Source organism: Chlamydotis macqueenii, chromosome 1, assembly GCF_036417535.1.
Source record: "Chlamydotis macqueenii isolate bChlMac1 chromosome 1, bChlMac1.mat, whole genome shotgun sequence".
NCBI lineage: Eukaryota > Metazoa > Chordata > Aves > Otidiformes > Otididae > Chlamydotis > Chlamydotis macqueenii.
This window is the reverse complement of record NC_141556.1, coordinates 15,821,420-15,845,237: the sequence shown is the minus strand read 5'-3', so window position 1 is coordinate 15,845,237 and position 23,818 is coordinate 15,821,420. Positions and strand designations below refer to the sequence as shown.

Sequence of the window (23,818 nt, the reverse complement as noted above, 5' to 3'; positions counted from 1 at the left end):
ATAACAGGTATGACAGAAGAAGTGAGTGGAGGCAAAGTATAAAGTCTGTGGGTTGTAAGCAATGTCTAATTTTTAATTAAGGGAATTTAAAGTTATCTGTGGCCCAATATACAGTGTTTTTTGTTTTAAGCTGCTGTCTCCTCGATCTCTCAACAAATGGATCCCCACCTTCCAAGCAGCCAGCAGGACACTGCTAGGCTGAGATGGCTGAGGTAATTACAGAGGGCAGTGTGCAAGTACCACGTGTTGAATGAATGTCGCACGTTTAAAAAAAACCAGGCATCAGTTCAGCTTCTGATGGAGCACACACCGCTATGCACTTCCGCATAACTTCAGTCATGCTCTACAGCAAAAATTACTGTAAAGCATTCAGACTTCCTTCTCAAAGAAGGATATTTATACTATCAGTGCATTCACAACTACCTATTTTTTGTTCCATGTCATTTTTTTTTCCTCAGATAAAATTTTTAGGGTTGAAGAGTCCAGTGCATGTCTTTCATTGTAAGTTTCTAATTATCTACCTAATTATTTACTTGTACTACAGGAGGAAATGCTTGAAATTTAACGAGTAGGTAACAACAGTAAATAATAAGTAATACTTGCTTTTGTTCTGGGTCTTGAAGTAAGAAAACCAGGTGAGTTTTTAGTTCTGTTATTAAAAACAGCACTTACTGTTAGTCCTCTAAAGCTTCCAACTATAGTCTTTTAACATTTCACCATAATTTTAAGTAGAAGGTGAGATGGGAAAAAAAAAAAGTATTCAACTACATCACCAAAACCTGTGTGAATGTGGATATTAAAATCTGTAGCTTTTCCTGAAAGTTTTGTTATGAATAAACAAATCTCCAGTGTCGTAGAATCTCTGAGAACACACGTTGTACTACTTCAGCAAGGATGAAGTACTTTTTAAAAACAAATGTGTTCTTATTTAATATGCTATGTTAATATGCTTTACAGTATGCAAGATGTTATGTTTAAATTCTAAGCTAAACAAATCCTATTTCCAGAGCAATCAAACTACCCCTAAGAAGGCACCTGTATTTCCAACAAAAGTTAAATATCACCAAGTTAGAAGTGTATTTTGTTCTTTGTGTATGTACCTTTTAACTCTGATGACATAGTATACTGGGAGAGATTTGCACAAATAAACCCAGAAACTCATGAACTTAAACAATCCCTTTAATATAACAAACATATCCAACTTTCAAATATCAACTGGAACCAACTAACAAAAAAAAGGAACTCAGAACAACTTTCTGAAGGCCAAAAAGAGCTTATGCAAAACAGTGCACATTTATTTGAGGTACCGTATCCATGAAAACAAAACAAAACAAACCCAACTATCTACATTTAAAAAGAATTTTTGCTTAGCAAGGCAAAAGAAGTTAGAGAGTATACTCATGTAAACAGTGTAAAAATACAGAATGTTAATACCAGCCAACCCAGAACTTTGGTTATGAAAACTGAAATAACTCACTCTACTGAAGAAAAATAAAACAGAGGCATGCAAAAATATTATTTGTTAAAATACGCTCATCCATTTGGCTAAGTGAAAGTCAAAAACTAGAGAGATGGATTTAGAAATGCACTTTTCCTTCTTTCTTTATTTTCCTTAGATTGATTGTCATTCAGTTTTCCACTGAAGTGGAATGGCTGACAAAAAGCTTTCAGCCTTCTTCAACTCACTGGTAACTGACTTTTTGAAGACCCCAAACAGGCGTTGCAAAGGAGATTTTGGTAGTTGTGTTTTATGATATAGCATGATATATAACCTTGCTCAAATGCTGCAAGCAAATGGTGCATGACCTGTTACCATTCTAGAAGGCAAAAATCTTGAACAGTCAAGTTGCTCCAGATGGAACTGAAACATTTTCGAGTTTCTCCTCACAAGAGCAGTGACAGACTCTATGGTAAACTGGGTAAGCCACTTAACATTTTATTTGCAACATAGAATATTTTGGCAACCAAGATATATTAGAGGAATCTGAATAGTGATCTGCAGTGCACGTGCTTTTCAGAAAAATCAAGTTTTTGTTTCAGATATGCATCAGGAGCCTAAACAGCACAAGTCTTCTCACACTGAAGCAACTGTACTGATGCCATCCATCTTAGATGCACCTACAGGTCCTTCTTGTCTTCTGCTTCATTTAAACTGTCCTGAAAAGAGATAGATTAAAAATATTTTTTTTATTTGGCAAGATCAGAAACCATTGACTCCAGATTTTGCCCCCTTGCAGTCATACCTGATTTGTTCACTATACACCCTTCAAAGTTGTAGTCCCATCAATACCACCCCATGTAACACATGCGCTTCTGATCCTAGTACAGCAACAGCCACGCAGCCTACTTCTGCTCCCCGTTACAGCTGAACTGTGCAAACTCAGCAGAAAATGTTTTCTGCTAACACCTGATTTATCCTTAGGAGCTGAAACTATGGTGTGCTCAGTACCTTCTGTTCTTTCCATTCAGAGGTAAACACAGAAAACTGTAAGGATGTGTGTTCCAGACCACAAGACTGTTAGAAATGCAGCAGGACTACTATGGCTCATTACACAGGGAAGCACAACAAAGATAGGACATGCATGGTGGTCTTAATTCCAACACAGAGATCAGTTGAGCAATCTCTCTAAGAGAATAAGGTGAGGCTGGAAATCAGTTAAGTGGCTTCACAGAGTACAGGAAGATGATAACCAGCTCAAATTTGCTTTCTAAAAAAATTATTTTATTAAGACAGGACCAAGAAACAGCTCTTCTTGAAAAGCAGGTCGTCATAATTTTAACATCAACCATTTATTTTCTCCCAAGATGATTTCTTGTAAACAGGCTAACTTTCATTTTTATTGAATTCTGAGGCAGATGTTAGGCACGGAACATACAAAAATCTGTCAGACAACTTAAAGAACAAGCAGAGCTTCCAGTTCTACCAGAAATAATTACTGTCTATATTATGGGTATTACAGTCATGTGCATATGCAAACCCAATCAAACTGCTAATTCAGCTTTTGCTTGCTATGTTTCTCTCCTCCCCCCCTTTTTTTTTAATTTTGTACTTCAGCTTGAATTTTTATAGTAATCCATTTTTATCCTAGGCTGTTTGTTGGGATTTTTTTTGGTTGTTATTGTTCTTGTATATCAACAGTATTGCAACATTTATAATCCAGTGTTGCAAAAGTATGTTTAAAGAGCAAACAAAATAGTTACTCTTACAAATGATGTATGTACCACACACACTACTCCTATCATTTTCCTACAAGATTTCAGCTTGATCATCACATGCAAAACTATCTGAATCTTGTTTCCGAAGTGACAGAAAATGGAGTCTAATGATGACCTGAGCTTTGTCACCTGAAATGCAAAAAAAGAAAATGCTAATAGCTTTGCTGTCCAGTCCTTGAAAAACAAAATTCTACTATTTTGATGAAGTTCAAGGAGTGCTGCCCGTTGTAACTTTATGCTATACTAAAGATTTTGGAGAATTCTCTTGCATAATAAATACCCAACAAGCAGAATTTTGCTGGTACAATTTCAGAACACTGTGCTCACACAGCGATCCAGAACCACATACCTGAAGCCGTTCATATTCTTTCATCAGATTATCATATTCTCTTTTAAGGCCTTCAGACTGCTTTTTAACTGCAGTCACTTCATCATTTGCTTTGTGGAAAGCTGTAAAATATCAGAATTAGTGTTTTAATTATTACTTGTATTTCTGTAGTTCCTCAAAGCTCTAGTTATATATTAGGTCTCCACTGCACTAGACAGTCCTTCCTCTAAAAAAAGCTTATATATAAAACAGAACACCACAGATGGACACAGGAAGAGATGTGCAGGACAAGAAGGGGAAAGAGAATGGCTTGTATTCAGGAGAGCAGCACAAGGAATAGGAGGGGGCTGTAGGACAGGTAAGGGCAAGACCAATAAACTGTTGTCAGAGGTGACAAGTTAGTGATGACTACAGTGATCTGTCACATTGCAGAAGACTTCTAGAAAAACAAAACTTTACAACCCCCAAAACCAAAATTGTCACCCCTCTTAAAACAGAGAAGGAACTCAAACTGGGCAAGATTTTAGCAAAGCAACTGAGGCCACCTATAAAACATGGAGAGGAAAAAAAAAAAAAACATTATTATAGGAGCATAGACCTTCCTTTTTCACCCTTTATGCATTTTATCACGCATTAGTTAATTCATTAGAAGCACCACTTCATGGATGAAAAGACAGAAACGGTGGTGGTAGGACAGACAACTGTGAACAGGTTTTTAACATGAAAGAAAGTAATTATTACTCTGCTCATAATCTCAACAGCAATAAACTGAGCGCATGTCTATGCTGCAGTACAAAACAGCTCAGGACTCCACAGGGGCTAATTTACAATACAGAGTAAATCAGCATAAAGTTTCATAAAGCTATTACTCATAAGCTGTTGTGTAAGCATTCCAGTAAGGTAATGTAGACATTTTTATATTCCTCTGCTATAGGTATCTCAGGTGCCTTTATATTTCTCTGCTGCTGCAGCACAGGCATACCCTATGACTTGATTTATTAATGTTAAATCAGAGAAATGTTGTTCATGATCTATGAGGCTGCTTCACATAGTCATATTTTAAAAACAAATCTTGATGGTACAAATAAATAAAAAAAGAAAAGAAAAGAAACATTTGCAATTTTCTTTGTCCCAAAAATGTGGATCTGTCCTTTGACTGTGAGCTCCCTGAGACAGATTGTTCTTTGCTAGAGACCTCCAAGACACTCAAGAATTGCAGTACCTCTTAAGACCCTGTTCTCAAAAAATGAGGAGCTAGATGTGTTTTTTGTTAAGCACCTAGCTACAAACACTCTGGTCTGCACCATGTTTCTCTTTGGGAGCTAGTTCCTAAAACATCAGGACAGAAGAGATTTGACCACTCTCCTACATGCAGAAAGGAAGACTCCCTCCCCTAACATTTCCGCTATTTTTAACTAATCAATTGGAATGTATAAATTCAAAACAATTCTAATTTTAAAAGTCTGCAAGTAGTTTTCCGGTAATAGGACTTTTACCTAGCCTGAAATTCTGGTCTACTGAAGTTAGTTACACTTATGTCTATTGATTCCAACATGATAAAAAACTCATCCCATCTCTTAACATCCTTTCTTCCATTTCCATGCTCTTATACAGACATCCTTCATCCTTTAATGCACTCTTGACAGCGTTGATACAAAAAAAAAATTCTAAGGGCTCCAATATTTGCAATAACAGTTATTTTCACACATCTGACAAGTCAAATCCTATTGCATTTATCCTCTCTCTGATCTTGCTACTGTTTAAAATATTCAAGAGTAAAATTTGGAAATCACCCTAAAATAAACTTGTGACAATTTTATAAGCTTCTGAATTTTAAACATTCTTGTACATAGTTACAGTAAAAACTAACACTATCTCATTTCTGAAGAAGCTGTAACTCAATGTTACTGATCTAATACTATTTAGCTGTTTACAAGCAGCAGCACAGTACTTCAGTTGCAACTAAAAACTACTGTATCTTTAAAACATGAAGAGAAGACCTAAAAGTATCTGCAAATCAAGAAAGGAAACAAGCCACTGCATTGTTTAAATGTTTTGACCAAAACAGATGTAGGACAGGAATACCTCACCAAACCCTTGAAGAAAAAGCAAAGAACAGATTGTCCTTTCAATCTGTTGGCTATGGACAAAAGAACCGCCAACCAAACCCAGACCCATTCCTGTTGGGGCCACACAATAAAAAGGAGCATCACATCTTTGACAATGTCAATTCCCCAGTGCACCAGCTTCTATGGATGTCTTCTTGTCAAGCAAGAGAGACCATCCATACATCACTGCTCAACTATTTTGCCATTGTATGAACACTGCAGTGCAGCCAAGTCCATCATACAGGTATATTGTTTGCCATATGGATTGTACCGTATGAACACTGATCCAGCAGGAAACAGAAGATCCTTTGTGTGCACAATACAGTCAGTTATTATTTCTGGATTCCATCTGGCCTGCTACTTTGCCTCACAGGATACAGAACAGCTGGACAGGCAGCAAGCAAAACCTACCAAGTAAAAGCATGAGTAGGCAGGAGGTGAGAATGCCGCTTCTACGATAATGCCACTAATGAGAGGAAGCCCCAAAACTGGAATCCATCCTCAGTACTGTGAGAGGTGGGCCATTCTTTTTTATTCCTTCCTCTTCCCTCCAAAGAAAAATCAACAAAATATTCTTTGGGCAGTATATCAACAGAAGACAACTATGGAAAACTTTATCCTTTTACACTTGATGTGTGTGTGGAGGTCCATAAACTAATGTAACACGTGCAGTCTGGGAGAAGTAGAGAACTTGTCCTTCCCTTACCACGCTCTCTGTATCCTGTTCCAGGATAGATAGTTTACTTCAGAGGAGTCTGAAGTCAAAGCAGGATAAGGAACAAAATTGCTCTGAAGAGGTTACCACAGCCCAGTAGCTATAGAATTTCTATTATCTTCTAATTGCAACAAAGGTGGAGAACCAAACAGTAAAACAAAACCAAACAGCAACAAAAGCAACCACTGATTATTTGGGGATTTCCCTGCACAACTACTAGTCCTGGTCTGACTAAATTACTTCAGTTACAGTGCTTGCTACTAAGGAAACGATCTGGAACTTAAATTAACATTGCTCACAATACAAGTCTAAAACCCAAATGATTTGGACTAGTTTAAGACTAAGAAAGATCTCTCTCTTTCAAGAGTCCGCAAGTTGAGAAAGAGCTATTCACATTTAAGAATTTAGGCACTGACAGGACAAGAGATTTGCCAACAAATACGCTGTAAAGCTGGGAACACAACTCCAGTCAAGTAATTCCATACTAATTCTGAATTCTCTCCTTAAGATGTAATGGTCAGATAAAGTTCAAAAAGAACAGGCAGGGGAAAAAAAAAAATTCACACACAAATTTGCTCCAAGTGCCTTTCACAACCTGTAACAAATGAAATTTTGTTACAAAAGGGATGTTACAGCATCTTCAGATGGCATAAATAGCCTTGTATAACAAAACCATGCTTGCTGTTTGCAGCACCATCCCTTCAAGTCAACAAATGTGAATATCAACTCCTATTGCATGGGACATTAAGCAATGGCTCCCACCGAGGTTATGATCTCACAATTAAAAAGTAAGGTGAAGTAACATGGACTTTTGTTTCTAAACCTCCCTCTGCTATCAGCTAGAGTAACACAAGACTGTGGCCAGTTGTTTTAACTTGTATCTCCCAGCTTACAAAAGAAAGTTCATAGTTTGGGGTTTTGGGGCTTTGCTTATTAATTTGGTTTTTTTTAAAAACTGGAGTGCTTCAGCAGAGCTCAACATACAGTTTTCATACATGGCACTAGCCTGCCTAGCAACCCTAAGGCTGAGTTGAACTCTCACTGGCAGCAACTGTTCTACGAAATGTATTCCCAATGTCCGTATTGTTTATATCTTTCTAACACCTAATAATATTAGCATTTCAGTGAGTTGTACATCTGTACATGCATACTTTCTAGAATAGTCAACAATTAAAAGCTACTTCAAAACCAGCCCTCCACAAGAATTGTTGCTCTCTTACTCCTGTCTCGTACAGCACTACACAACCATGAAACAAAAAGCACTCGTGACACATTCTGTACACAAAACAAACCTCATTAAAGGATATGTGGAAGTTTCATCAGAATTTCCTCCTGCCCCACTATATGCCTATGACAACAACATATAAAAACAGGGAGTATTTTCAGAAAAAAATTGATCTGAAGATCAAAAGCATCTAAATTACTTTGGTGAGTCTGTACGTGTTTCACAAAGTGAAATCCTAATGGCAGATACAAGAAATGGTCTTTGGATTTTGTCTCAATGTGGCACCATAGACTCGGCTCAAAGACACAGTAAGGTCACAGCCCAGTAAGTACACACAGATGCTGGGGACCACAATGCCTGTTAGGCTCCACCAGATGCAGGTAGAAGTTTTAAGTGCATGTCATTTGCCATAAAATACTGTTAGAAGAGTGAGAGATCAATGAGCTGGACAGGAGTCTGCCACCAGTGTGTTCTGCTGCAAGACGTGATCAATATTAGTTGTTCTGTATATATTTATGTTGTGTAAATGAAGCTCTAGCCTTTACCATAGACCAGGACAGTGTCACCAAAAAGTGACCTGCAATAGAAGGTGAAATAGTACAGTACTGCAGAAGTCTCCCTCCTGCCCAAAGTGTCCCATAATACCAAATGGACATTTCACACATCAGCATTTCCACAGCGTGCGATCTATGAGCAAGAAAAAGTTAATGCACCAAAAGTCCCATTCCTGCCCCCAACACAAGGACCACTGTAAGGACAGCTGCTTTATGAAACTTCTCTTGGACTCTGACCTCACGTCCAGTTGCAGCTTTGTGGTAGCTTTTTGGATAATTTTCAAAACTATCAAAATGAAACAGTATCAATGCATCTCTTCTTTCCCCAGAAAATTCCTATAGGTCTAACACCAGCAGTCATACTGAGAGCCTTTATTTATCTCAGTCACCATTTTGTTAGAAATATGTCTAATGCGTAGCAGGAGAAACTCTCACATCTACACTGCCCACTTTTCAGAGTATGTATATTTATTTCTAGATACCACTGAAACATTTTTTCATTATATACAAGTGTATCAATAGAATATCATCCTGGAAGGCTTCTAAACAGTCATGTTATTACATGTCCAGGTATGCTGAAAAAGGATTTAGACTCTGAAAGTGCTAGCCCCGCTGCTGGGGGCCTATAAAATCCCCAGTATGTGGGTCTGCAATAAAGCAGTGAAGAACTAGCCCCCTTTCCTTCACTTCCACAATAAAGCAAACAAAAAGGCATCAAGAGGGATAGGAAAGTCAAGTTTGAAAAGAAAAGAAGTTTGGTTGAAATCTTTGTCACTCATTTCCAACTTTTCCTCAGGTTTTAGAATTTCACTGCACAGTTTCTTTGTCTTGTATTTTCATTCTTCCTCCTCACCTGCCCAGATAACAGTAGGTGGCAAAATGTCTTCTTAATTTAGAAAGCTGAAGAACTAGCAATGAATATCCTGAAAGTCTGCAATAATCACTGTCTACACTACAATTTCAGTCAGAATTTCAGGAAGAGGAGACATACGGTATTTTCTCTGCCATAAGTTGTAAATACTGGATCAAAACCTTACAGAAAATTTGGATCTCCCCTGAAACCACAGCACTAATCTGATACTAAACTGCATTATTCAAGTGTGAAGCAGACTTGCATTTAGGACTCCTCCTGGGTGCCACTCTATTGAGGCAACTCACCTTTCAACATATGGCCTACTACGCAGTAACATATCACCCTATCACCATGCATAAGTATCTAACAAATCTACCAGACCAGCCCAATGGATATTTGAAACTTCTCTGTGAAAAAGATTATACCTGTTTTTTTCATCCAAGTAGCAAAAAAAAAAAAAAAAAAAAACACCAAAAAAAACGAAAAACCCCCCGAAAAAGCAAGACTCCAACCAAACAAGAAAAAAAACCCCAAATTTATGACTCCTATTGATACTATATTGATACTATAGCCGAAGAATAAACAAAAATAAAAGTAAAAAACGCCAAACTAGTAAAGTTTTCCTTTTTATACTAGCTTTGCCTTGTTTTATTACTAGGTGACAACCCCCTATACTCTTCACTCCCTTCCTCCTCCAACAAAATACCCCCCAGATTTCATGGACTTTGCAGATACTTTCATTTTCCTTTGCAGATACAAAGGAAAAGTTACTTTAGTCATGTGAGCTCAGTGGCACGAAAAAAACTGTTAAAAAGAGGTAAACAAGCTTTTCAGTCTCAACTTTGATACTGTATGAAGTACACTGCTCACACATACAGAGCATGAAACAACATTCACCTGCTCAGTTGCAGAAGTTTCAAAAGAACACAGTAAATTCGATTCACATTAAATCTCTAACACTCCACAGAAAGCTGTGTTTACAGATGTGGCTATTATCAAGTACTTTAAGCTTTCTGGCTGTCAGTTTGCCCAAAAAAACAATATATATACCTTAACACTGCCTAGCTGATGATGGAAATTAACGTAACCATGGGATTTTCTGTTTTGGCAATGAGGTGGATGGCATCAGGGGAAGGGTTGTAAATATCTTCCTGTTCAAAAGATCCTCTCCCCTGCTTTTCCCCTAACAAAAGACTCAAGCATGCCTTAATTTAAACATCTTTTGGATGGACAAGAGCCCACCAGGAGAATGCAGCTGAAGCAGCATGTGGTAAACCTATTTATTCCCTAGCTTTCTCTAGCATTCCTCACTGAAAAGCTTACATTATATTAGTGTTACATACCACCAGTTAGTTTAAATAAAACATATGCATTTAAGTTTTTCATTGATCCTGTCACTTCAAAGGGAGTTTTCTCTGCTTTCTTTAAGAAAACAGCAGGCGAGGGAAAACCCACAATCAAACCTGCCTGAGAATGTGAACTAATGAGACCCTTTGTTTCAAGATTCTTGTTGCTTCAAGCCCAGCTGAAACAGCTGTTCTCCAGCTCTTGTTCGTCTTCCCAGTGGACAATGAAAAATGACTAATGAAATACTTGTTGCTATTTTTACAGCTTTGTAGCAGTTCCATGCAATATGAAAGCCGGGCTATGTTTTGATGACAATATGCTATCTGGTACCATGAAAATCTGTATTTTGTTACAGTCTGAACATCTGATGATGTTTACAAGGTCACAGGCAGTGTTATCTTAAAAACACTAATTTCAGATGAGCAAGTGTTCATAAGCATCACACACCTTGACAAATCCCAATAAGACAGAACCAAACAGGTAAAATCTGCTTCTATCTCAATTTGGGTTGCCAAGAAAGCAGTTTTGAAAAGAAAGCCTAAAACGTAAACACGGAAGCTGCTAACAAAAGTATTATGTTACAAACAGCAAGGCATCTTTTTTTTTTTGTCTACAAGGAAAAAGATTTAAAAAAAAAAAAAAAAAAAAAGAGCAAACATCTCTGCCGCAGGAGATATACAAATTTAGAATACTAGTCAAGGACTTTTCTGCTATCTGACCGAAACACTACTTCACAGAAAAAGCCGTCACCACATACTTCCCCATTTTACACAGAGAGAGTGGCTGATATCTATGACATGAAAGATCAATCTGATGCCTATAAGCAACCTGCGATTGATTCCATGTCATGTCACTGATGAAGACTAGTCAACATCACTTAAATAGATCAGTTCAATTTGTTAATAACTGCAATTTAACTAAGGTGTTCAAATTACATCACGCACATTTTCATAATGAAAACATTTACTAAAATATGGGGATGGCAATGACATGTTTTTACAGTTCCTAGTCAAAGGTAAAGAAACCCCAAGCCAATTGTTCCATAAACTGATGTAGCTAATGCTATACCTAGAATAAATTCTTGACATGCAATATTGAAATAATCTTTTTCTTAACTGCAAAGAAGTCCTAAGCAATACTCACCATTTGATGTCTTCTGTAGCTCTGCTTTCAAATGTTCAACTTCCTTCTTCAACTTTTCATCAGCTGCTCCTGCTGGCTCTTTCTTTTTACTGCTTTCTGTTTCACTCAAAGCCTATTAAAAATCACAGTTGCTACAATTAATTTTGTTTTCTTTAGTCTGACATTAAGAATGTCAGCCTTGATCTTGCAAAGTGACAGGTTTTATCAAGTGCCAACATGACACAGGCAGATACTCACTTATTCTAGGGGGGGAAGAGAAAAAAAAAAGGCAAAAAAAAAAAAAAAGCTCGATGTTTTAAGTTGATAGTAATGGCATACTTGTAATAGTACGACATTATTTCCTTTGTGCTTTGTATTTCTGCATCAAGACCACAACTTCTGTTTCGGTGAAAAATGGCTTTTCCGGAAGACATACAGTGGGACTGCAAGTGACAGAACACTGCCACGTTTATGTGCAACTTGTTCTAATAATTTATTCTGATATTTAAATCATGTGATACATCACAAATCTCTCCTTGTAGGTTTGCAGCTACTTTGTCAATCTTCAGAATATCTCAATACCTAAATGAGATTTCCACTGAAATTCAAGAAAAAAAAAAAAAAACAGGAAAGGATTCAGAAAGAGCCCTGTAAGTACTACACGCAAGCGCAGTATACTCCTTGTACTCTGAAAATGTTGGCACTGCTATGCTTACACACACCCTTACCATTAAGGCAATTGTTATCGATAACCTAAAGTTACGGGTCAGTCTGGACCTAAAGTTAAGGATTAGATCCCATAATTAGACTCTGTGCTCGTACAGCCTCTGTTATCCAGACAAGTGTAACTTCTGCTACAAAAATGGCTAAAGAAGCGGTAAACTCTTAATGGGAAAAAGAAAAGCAGAACAACTGAGCTGAACAGATGTCAGGTGAACTTGGATATCAGAGCTTACTGAGTATAGGTGGGGGCACACAGGGAAGATTACTTTAGGAAGAAGGAAAGAAAAACTGTTATAAAGACTGGTAAGCAATCCAAAGAAAAGAGATGAAGAAAATTTTCCAGAAGCAATTTAACCAAAGAGCAGAGATTGCATTTGACTGCTAGTAACAAAACCATAGCCAATTGTCATGAAATTGGCCACTGACTGCCTCCTTTACTTTGTGCTCCTCTCTTTCCACTAATACACAAGCAGTTCTGTAAACTTTTATCTTAAGTCCTATGTGCCATGAAGCCTCTGAATAGGAGACAGTGCAGACCTAGCACCCTAGAGTAAACTCAGAGTACTTACACTTACAGCCAGTGCCCTACACGCAATTGCTCTTGCCTCTCTCTGATGGCAGAATGGAGCACACTTGTAAGTGAACAAAAATGTAGGGGCCAAATCACAGAGCAATGTAAGTCATAGTATCTCTATAAACTTAAAATAAACCAATGCTGAGCACTTTGCATCTCCAGTGCAATGGAGATCGAGTCACAGCATGCTGGCTGTACCTGTGGCTACCGCTGTTTTTGCAAACCATGCAAACACACAAACAGAAACAGACAGGAATACAGTTTCCAGTTTCTGGCTGTCACTTACAAGCAGCTAAGAGAATGTGTTGCTAAGTGGAAGCTGAACAAAAAAGAGGACTTTTGGCCAAATCCCAACAGGGCAGAGACGGGGGGGAAGTACCAGTACGCAGTAAAGAGACAAATGCCAGAGCTCAGGGAGAGACAGAATCTAGATCACTTTGACAAAACACCAAATCCCCAGATTTCGGAATAATTGAGAAATACCTAACATACATTCTAGTGATCCTTGTTATACAACGCCTCTCAAACAACTGGGTTTTCTTGCATCCCTTCTAGCACTTTTTGTCCAGAGTCTGTTCTCTTTGTTTGACAATTTATTACAAAAAAATTACAGTGCTGGTAACCATAGACACTGTTCCAAACTGGAAGGAAAGCTGTACACACCTGCAGAGATTTTTTTTTTTTTTAATGTGCCACACTGAAGAATGCTGTAAAAGTCTTCCAACCCTGGATATCCGCACTCTAGTTTATGGTTCAATCTCTTCCAACAGAAGCCAAACTAACTAATTACAACAAAAGATTTCACATATTGATCTTTATTACCTTTGCTGACTTCCCTTCCTGCATACAGCTGTATATTAAACTACAACAGACAAATGATAGCTTAATTTTCTCCATTCTTCTCATAAAAATAATGTATCTTTGGTCCATTGGTGGTACTTTGAAGTAAGAAATTTTTGGTAATGTCCTCATTAATACTATGGCAGTGCCTTACTGAGAAAGGAAGGTATTAGGAAATTGGCTGACCCACTACAACAATAGATGCAAGAATACAATTTTAGAAGTTAGAAAAGACATTTCAGGACTGGGGCAAATCCTATTTAGAAGAAACAGCCAACATGAGAACAACTATATTGTAGGCTTTTCTGTACTGCACTGCTATAGCCCTGAACTAAACAGCAAATTGTTCAGGATAAAAAGAGTAAAATTAATGTCTCCCTCTACTTTGCTATGATTAAATTCAAGGAGATATTTTAAGAATATATTATGACTTCAATGAAATTTGTACTAGAAAGACAGAACTTAATTTATTTTGATTACTTTAGTTTCCCTTGTTAATAAAATCCTACTGAAATTTGTATTCAGTAATCTGAATGACATATTTTAAGAACATTGTTCTTCCTTTTTCCACTAGGAAAAAAAAAAAAAAAGAAAAAAAAAAGTTGTTCAGTAGCAAACCATTCCCAGAGTATTTTGTACTAACCACTTACTGTATAAGAAAATAACTGAAAAAGTTCAAAGATACCTCCTGCAGCCTTTCATTCTCGGCCATGTACTTTTTGGCTGCTTCAGTAGCATCGTTTACTTGCATTTCCAGAGCTGCGTGAGATGCCATTCCTTTTGCCAGCTGAGTAAGAAGGGTAACAGTGCGTCTCAATACACTGGTGAAGAAACACAGTGAACAGCACAGTAATTCACAGTACAAATTAAAAAAAACAAAACAAAACCAAAACCCAAACACATGACAACCCCTTTTCTTTCTCTCTGCATGAAATGTGAAAACAAAACCACAAGAGGACTGCTTAAGCACCTGAAGGGAAGCATCCAGGCTCACCATGACAAATAATAGCAAAATAAGAGACTGAAAAGGTTTCTTCCATTAAAAAAAAAAAAAAAAAAAAAAAAAAAAAATCTGATTTTTTACCTGATGCAGAACCTCCCTCCTCCCCAAAACCCACAGCCATTAAGGGGTCAGAGACCTGCTCGCTTAAAGGTTGAAATACTCTTACATGACCTAGTGTTGTAAATAGGATGGATCTCTGAAAACGTTACGTTAATGAGTACAATACAAAAAAAAAAAAAACCAACAAAACACAACTTTCTAAAAGGCCTTAAAAGAATAAAATTAGCCATGTGAGCATACTAATCGTCAAAGTACTCTGTCAATACTGTATGAATCAGAACATGCATGAATGTCAGCACTCATGTGGCACCTCAAATCTAAGCTTTGCAAATACCTCCCTTGATTTAATCTAGTGAGTGCCTCTGCATCACTACTTTCATTATTCATCTTGGAGTCTTTCAAAGCAGTATGTTGCTGAATCAAGGAAAGGCCAAAGCAACATTGAATTAAATTAATTCCTGTAAAATAACCATGCAGCTGCTCTTCAAAAGAAACTTGAAAATCCAAGTAATTGGCCTTTTCATAACCAAAAGCATACTAATAAACCCAGTATTCTGCAATTGCTGACCTACAGATGTAGAAGAGCTTTTGTTGTGCTGCCAGAAGTAACAAGCTTCCAGCCTCCTCCATCTTGGGAATCTCCATCTTCCACTCTTCTGGAATTCTCCTACTGGTTGATGTGCTAAAATGAATCAAAACTGACCCAATGAATGAATCAGGGGCATCCAAGTACCCATTGACACCTACATGGTCTTAACTTGGTTGGATGACGGTAGCAGCAGCGTAGGATAAGGCAACCCAAGGAGCACTTTTTCCCCTTCTCTGACAGATATTATGCCTGCTTAACAGATAAGCAAAACAGCTCTACTAAGAAAAGTAATTTGATTTAGCCACTACTGTAGAAATATTTATTTCTTCTAAATCTTGGTGTAAGGCCAGTAGCCCAAAAAGAGGCCTTATGCAAACCTCTTCAAGAGCAGAGCTTTTATCCACAATAAAATCTATTGGAGACACTTGACAAGTTTTCTTCCTTGAAAGCTGAATGGGAGTAGGATCCTGGGGGACCAGATTCCAACTCTATTGTAGGACACAATCCAGCTATTCCTCTCTCAGAGTAGAGATCACAAACATGTTTGTGCATATTTACTTAACCTTTCTGAAGGAAGACAAAGAACATGATTCATTCCTATCACTATTGTGCAAGACCACAGCCACCTTTGTTTTTTCCAAAGTTTTCCTGCTCAAGTTTTTACAAATTTTCTGTGACACTTCTGTATGTACAGTGCTCCTCAATGACCACCTAAAATGGCCATACATCACTCCAAGGGGAAGAAGTTTGTCAGAAGTGTCTGTGATTCCCGGCATTTCCTTGATCCGTGTTCCTCTTGCGTATCTAGGCGATGTCAAGCAGCTCACTGAAGGAATTCAGAAGAGTGCCACCATTCTTTGCCCAGTGTCACCACAAAAATGTACAAATAGGAAACTGTCTGACCAACATGTCTGTTTCCATTCATTCATGCTACCCACGTCCAGTTAGTTCATGTGCTCCTTCCCTAGCTGAGAAGATTTGCAGGTTCTTGTGGCTACTGTGAAGATTCACAGGTAGTCTTGGCTGCTACTGCTCGGCAGTACAGAACTGTCCTTTCTATTAGATGTATCTGAACATCCTGAAAGGGATACTGCACTTAAGATCATATCATCACGGTAGGCCAGTTGACACAAAGTGCTTGATCTGAAATAATATTTGAAACTTTCCTCAGAAGCCAGAACATTATCCTACAGTTCCTAACTTGGAGCTTTAGACAAAGTGGTTCAAGTCAAACTCAAGCTTTGCTTCTTAACACAGCAGGATGCAGTAATACCTTCTTGCAACATATTAAGATCATTTCAACAGTACTTCGGTTTTTGAGAGGTTTTTTATTCCAGTTTTCTGTGTTCAAAATGAACAAAACACAGGTCATAAGTTTAAGGAAGGAAAAGACTATTCCCTCAAGAAATTTCTCCTGCAAAGGACATGTTTTCTCAAACATTCAAAATATTTCTTTCCATGTGTTGCTCACACATCCTTCCAGTCTTCAGACATTTGTAAGATATTATTTTCGCTGATATTACTTGCCTCACAGCCCATCTGCTCACACTTAATTCTTTAATCTCTTGAAATCAGTCTTCTGATCTTTTTTATAGTTGCATTACTTTGTGCAATAGCTCCTGTAAGGAAAGCGCTACGTAGAAATTAGGGAAATATTATACTTACAGCCAAAGAAATAAGGAAAAACCTGAGAGATAGAGATTTCTTTGCGATCGGAAGAGTTTCATCTGGATATGGTCAAAGGCATTGGTATTGACATTTACAGCCTTTTCATTCACATGAACCGCCGAGTACTTCCTAACTTCTCTAACAGCATCTGCAAACAAAACCAGTTTGTTTTTATTCGCATCTGTACGTACACACATATGATAAACTAAACATAGTACTAGAAATATATATTTGGACTTTTCGCTCAGCAAACAGGCATAGGACAAATAGTGACATCACTTGTGTTATCCACACATTTTAAAGACAGGTCCTGAGAAATCACTGAAGCTATAGAACACATTTTAAGAGGTATGCCAAACCACTGCCTAAAACATGCTTGAACAGTCATTTCCAGCACCTGCACCCAGCCACCAGGGATCAGGCCAAAGCAGCGCATTCTACAAATGTTACCAGAGACCCCACAGACAGCGTCAAAATGTCACTGCTGACAACTGAATTAAAATACAGCCAGTGGTCAAACAGTGAGAAAACAGAAAGAGAACAGAAAAAGAAGAGACGTCTTCTGAGGCATTTGCCTCATATGGAATTTGTTAGATAAGCATGTATTTTAGTTATGACAGAAGTGTCACTTTATGCTTGAATCACAGAGGAAAAAAATTATTTCTGTAACATCCATCAAAATAGGAAGACTGTAGTAACACAGTGTTGAACATAAACAGAACAGAGGAGGTAAGCTACACCTCAGCTTTCTTTCATCTGCCTTTCATCCATCTTTCAGCTTCCTTTAATCCATATCACATACTCCTGATAGTTCTGCAGACGGACCAATACAACATTTTGCCAACATTTTGCAAAGGACAAAATAATTAATTAGGACTCATGTCCACATAAAAACAAAACCTAACCCAGTTAAGAGTTCATACCACAATCTGTAAACTTAAAGTCATCATACATACTTAAGGCCAACATCTCCTCCTTTCATGACACATCACCCACATTCTTGCAGAATATTTTGTCCACATGTTATTAAGTTGCTGCCGCATTTATCTAAGCAGACTCCAAAGAAAAGCACATATGAAAAACATCACTTATGACTGTCTCTTTGTCCTGGTTCCAGCTGGGATAGAGTTAATTTTCACATCTTCTGCTATTGGGCAAGCATCTCATCCCTGCTTTACTTTACCTCAAATCTACCTTTCCGCAAAATCAATGACCACCACTAACACAAAAGCAAACTTTGGTCAAAGTTTTTGATAGGAGTTCAAGAAAAGTAAATGAAATCCATCAGTTCTCAATCTTAAGCCATTTACTGAAGGACCTACTTCTAAGTATAACACTAAAGATCATCTAAAATGAAAAAAAAAAAAAAGGTTTATTTGAATTTCTAGTACTTTTAAAGTATCAGGAATATGTATTGCAGTCTAGTCTGACTTTGTTATATATATAGCGCACCCATATGTTTCTCTCCGCAAACAGTAAAACCAAGCATTTTTAATTTGTATTTAAAGTAGTTTGGAATTAAATAGCATTTTTATTGTGAGGCGCCGGAAACGGCTATCTCCTAGCCACGGAGAAGAACTACTTCTGTCACTGAAACAGAGGAGAACTATTTCCATCACTGAACTACAAAGACACTTGCCACACAAAGCAGTCAGGGCAGACATTAAATTAAATCATTCAAGCTTCAGTTTCACTAAAGCTTTACTCCTACTTACAGACCTTAGGATCTACTCAGAACAAATGCAGCCAACAGCTGGTTTGTATCTGTGCTGAGCAAAAGTACTCCTACAGCCCAGTGCTTTGATACATTCTTCATGTCTCCTATTTCAACAAAAACCAAGAGAAAGAGTGCCATCTACTGCCTATTGAGCAGCTCAGTCAAATTCTGCTATCAAACATTTCAAGTTCATTTACTTGTGTGAGAAAGTGAAATCAAGCAGCAGCCTAGACCAAGCTCCATCTTTCCTCCTCACTCACTACTACATTACTATTGCATTTGGATTCCCAACACGGATGCAGTATAAGTCCTCTCCTTTTCCATTCTACTGTAGAACTTTTAAACAGATCAGCTGATTTACATTAGGCTTGAATAATTTCAATTAAATCTATTTCCATGAACTTCATATACCGGCTTTCTTTTACCCATTTGTTAAAAAATTATTTAACACTTACCAAGAAACAAGACGATCAGTAAAACTATTATTGTAAGAAACATCTTGTTCCAAAAAACTGCCATTTTGCTCCATAGAGAAATAGTAAAAATCTTCTGCCATCTGTAAAATAGCACTGTGTTATTAAAAAAATAATTAAACACTAGAAGAAAAGCATAACAACATCACAGAAGAGAGCATTGTTATTGATATGAGACTTAAGTAAGGTCTCTAAACAGCCGCTTTAATTGCAATATAATTTAGGTATATGTAACTTTTCCAATAATCCAAATTGTTTGTCTTTTTTTTATTCCTTGTCAATACAGGCAAAGACAGTTGGTTCAACCTGAAAACTTCTTGCATGACAACAGGTACTCTCCAGATGTGTTTCACTTTAGGTTTTACTTTGGCTAGCACTACTTTGTGTTCAGTCATGACTACAATAAACTCAGGGATGGGGTAAAGACTGTAAAATCCACTCAATTTTTATTTCTAGCCACTTATACTCCTTGTTGCCATAGAAAATAAAAACCCGCCACAAATTAAGACTGTCTCTACCATGCTTCTTCACAGAGCTTATCTTTTACATGGATGAATCTGCATGATTATAAAGTACAAGAATTGTTATTACATCCTAACTCACAAATGACAACAAAAGGACAAGTCTCATGTTTCTATTTTGTGTACTGTTAAAAACTCTTTCAAGAGCATAAATTTGCTGTCTAAGGAAGCAACTTCAGAGGACCAGTGGGGGTGAAGACCATCTTTTTTGTTTTATTTTGTTTAAACAATCAATTGCCTATTCAACATTACTGCACGGAGGGCTCTGCAAGAATTCACACTTGCAGCATGAATGAAGAACATCTGATGTCCTCAAATGAACTGAAACCCACAAGAGACAACAAGAGAGCAGCTACTTGTCCTTTGCTGCAGGTTAGAATCAGTGCTACTGCAAAAATGAAACAATATCTAGTTATGCCATTACGGATGTAACACAGGCATACCACTCACAGTCTGATTCTATCAGGTAAAATTTCTGATTTTTGTTAAGAGTATTTACATTTTCTAGAGACTTAAAATTTGTCCTTTTTCAAAACAGTTTCCAATCTACTATGAACCTTATTTAAATTAGACTGTAGCATCATCTCCAATGGCTTCTTCTAGTTGTGTACCAGCAAGAATTAAAATATTTAGCACTGTATGTGCACAAACCTCATTTAAATCTTTTAGTATAATCTGGATTCTTTATACCAGGCAGCCACAGTCTGTGTCCACCAAAAAGCTCACTTTACTTAAACCAAGCTACAACTCAAATAAGGCCAACTTGCTAACTCTTAAACATGCAATTCTCCAAGTTTCATATTGATTTACACTTACGAAGAGATTCTCTGAGGTATGAACTTAGAAAAACTATACTGCCAAGATATATTCAGGTCAAAAATAAGAACCTCTTTACTGCAAAGTCTTCCTATGTTGTATTTTCATGCTTATTTTTCCTCAACTAGTATCGACATTCATATTTATTAATGCTGCATTTCCTTTAGGTAACAGAAGTCACATAAATATAATCCTTCTGAATTATCATACTGACCACCACTATAGATGTACCACACTTGGCAGTACAGTTCTGTCTTTTTGCACACTTGCATTTTTATATTGTCAATTTACTTATTCCCCAGGAACTTAAAAGCTTGTTAGCAAATTTGAAAAGGAGCTCATTATCCAAACAACTGTGCAGGCACAAAAGAGGCAAACAATCTGTTTGAAGACTGACAAGTGAGTAAATCAAAACTTTAAAGAACAGCAGTTTCAGGCCTGTCTTTAACCGTGTGCGCTTTACTGCTCTGACAGAACCAGCTCCCAGGCCACCAAAACGCGCAAGGCAGAACTGCTGCCCTCTGGTACTGTCACAGCAGCTAAACCTAATCTTTAACCCCACAAGATTCTTGTGACAGTTTTGTTAACAAAATAATTGAACATGTCACATAAAGGATAAAGCTATTTCGCTCTTTCAGAAACCATTGCTCAAAGGAATAGCTGAATGCCACAAACCAAGGGCAAAAAAATCTATCCCCTGTATATCATTAAAAGCACTGTGTTTAATATTGGAATAAATTTTGGTAACACTGCAGGTCGTGAATTTACTTTTCAGCCACAAAGATGTGATTTAAGTCCTATTTATGTCGTAAATAAAACCTATTTCAACACTCCCAATGCATTGTGCATGTGTCATCAGCCTGCAGAAATTCTTGCAGCTAGTTTCCTCACATAAGCCATTAATAAGCTGATGATTACACCTCCCATAATACTTCTCCCTCCTTACAAACAGTTGCACTTTTGATTAGAAAGCAACACAAAATACGAGAGCTCAGTAATCTATGTTGAAATGCTGAACTCCCCACAAGCCAGCTTGTAAGAAACAGAGGTTAAATTAGATTTTAGAACAGTTTCAACTTATGAAGTTGAGGAAACATGACTAATCATTGATCCCCTGGAGGATACAATAATTTTGAAGACTCTCCCATAGGTTTAAGTAGTTAAATTCAGACTCTCCACAGAGCAGGGTTTTGTTTTAGGATTCATTCCTTAAGATATGCCAGGAAAAGATGCATTCATCATTCTAAATATATCTAAAGATGCAGTAGTCAAACATGTAGCAGTTTTTACACAACACTGAGACAGCAAAGTTTTTTTTTTTTTTTTAAAAGCTTTAAGCTTTCAGCCTACTTGGGTTTTTTGAGGTTTTTTTTTTCTTTTTAAAGGATTACTGATATTCTGGAAGGAAATCCTAACTCTGTTTCTCTTGCTTCTTATAGAGAAGCTAGCTTTCTTTATTTTCTATAAAGCAGTAAAAATAACATTACCACATTTGAAGAGCTACTTACAGGAAACAAGATAACGCTGTAAGCCAGGCTTCTGCATACAGTAAGAGTAATTAACACACTTTGTTTCTTTCCATTACTAAGGGCATTTATTTTATAAGAATTAATTACTCTTCATAATATTTGTGTTGTTTTCCAGAACTATTATTATTTTGTTAATCTACATATGTTTACAGAGGCCTTTATTTCAGTACTCCTGAACCTTTTGCATCAAGCTGAAGACTGCATTTTTTAAAAAACAAATGATCACAAACTTCTTACAGCCCTTACACACGCTGCATGGGGTTAGCTTTGAATACCAAATGTCTCTTATCTGTTCAGCGCCCACAATGCCTAGCGCACACCAAAACGCTGTGAAGCTGCTCCTCACAAACTTGACAACAACTGAAAAGGCTGCACCTTTCCTTACTGAGGTCATAGCACGGGGAACCCAGATGCCCTCCTGTTTGCCGGCTACTCCAGAAACCCCTTAGAGAAGACAGGGAGATGACATCTCTCTTGCTGCAGCAAAGCCATGGGGCTCATCCTGGCCCGACTGCTGCTGGGATGAATCAGCAGTGTGCGTAAAGCAAGCACAAACCTCCTTAAAAGAGGCTTATGATTCTCAAAACTCCTGACGTTCAAGTTCCAAACAGCATTCCTTCAGCTCTGCTCACTGCCAGTTTAAGACGCAGCAGAGATCGGTGTTTATCAAAACAAAGATGTGCACCCAAACCCGTGAGAAAAGCGAGCTGGGGTTGTCCAGCGCACTGAAGTCCTACCTCAGCGGAGAAATAAACGGCAGGCAGAGCACGAGAATCACTGCTATTTCACCGTACAGAAAGGCGGCCACCGCCGTCCACTGGAAAGTCATGGTCCCGGCGGCCTGCGGAGGAGAGCGCGGCTCAGGCGGGCCCGCCACTGCCACTGCCACTGCCACGGCGGCTGCGGCAGCCCCCGCCGGGCCCGGGCTGCCTGGCGTTGCGAGTTTCGGAGGGAAACATTTCTAAGTAAGTTCATCGTGGCTGCGGCGGAAAATGGAGGTCCCCCTGTACTGACTTCCCTTTCCCAAACAGCCTCTGGGGCACAGCCCGTACGGCTCGGCGGGCAGGGCAGGGCAGGGCAGGGCAGGGCCCGCTGACGGCAGCCCCCCCACCCCGACCCGCAGGCCCCGCTGGCTCTCTCCCTCCCGCAGCCCCACGCCGCACCGCCTCCCAGCCCTGAGCGCTGCCCGCTGCCCCACGCCCCCCTGCACACCCAAGGAGGGAGACCCGTCCCGTCCCGCCCCCCCTCACGGCTCCTCGGCCTTCGCAACCTCCTCGGTGCCGGCGTCCGGCTGTGCCTGATGGCGGCGAACGGCTCTCCAACGGGCGGGGAGCGCGGCCTTGCCCGGCCGAGCAGGACGGGGACGGGGACGGGAGCGAGCAAACCAACCCACGCGGCGTTCAGGCGCGGAGCTGTCTCCGCCCTGCTCGGCGGATGTGGGCCGGGACGGGGCTGAGTGACAGGACGGCCGCGGGGGCAGGGCGAGGAGCCGGGGGCGGTGCCGAGGTGGCGGCCGTCCCAGCTGGGGAAAGGTGCGGGCAGGGCGGAGGGGAGGGTCCGCGCAGGTCCCACCCCGCTGGAGCCGGAGCCTCCCCGCCGTCCTCCCCCGGCCCCAGGAACCGTTCGTGCCCACCGGCCCGGCTCTGGCTGAGCGCCCGGGGGCGGCAGAGAGGGACGAGCCGTAGCGACCGGTGAGGGGTTGGTTGCTGAAAAGCCGAGCCTGACGGTAGGCGTGAATTTACTGAGAAACCACACCTCTGTTGGAAAAGGCAGGGATCTACTCGTTGAGAAAGGTTAAAACTAGTATCTTTTTCACATTTAGGGAATGGTTGTAAAC

General features: G+C 39.0%; 1 protein-coding gene across 3 annotated transcripts; it reads right to left on the bottom strand.

Annotated features, from left to right (window-relative positions):
* Positions 1-1,161: 1,161 nt before the first annotated feature.
* BCAP29 (B cell receptor associated protein 29) lies at positions 1,162-23,348 on the bottom strand. Of its 3 annotated transcripts, none has more exons than XM_086746585.1 (8): positions 23,252-23,348; positions 22,719-22,822; positions 19,098-19,198; positions 16,923-17,073; positions 14,291-14,426; positions 11,490-11,601; positions 3,566-3,666; positions 1,162-2,157 (listed from the first exon to the last, which is right to left on the bottom strand). In XM_086746585.1, exons 2-8 carry the CDS (start codon positions 22,808-22,810, stop codon positions 2,119-2,121), a joined length of 732 nt encoding a protein of 243 aa, XP_086602711.1. In that variant the 5' UTR covers positions 22,811-22,822; positions 23,252-23,348; the 3' UTR covers positions 1,162-2,118. The 3 variants fall into 3 exon arrangements, with proteins under 3 accessions (XP_086602711.1, XP_086602728.1, XP_086602719.1); XM_086746602.1 differs by having other exon boundaries at positions 23,232-23,346; XM_086746593.1 differs by having other exon boundaries at positions 23,194-23,333.
* Between the last annotated feature and the right edge of the window lie 470 nt (positions 23,349-23,818).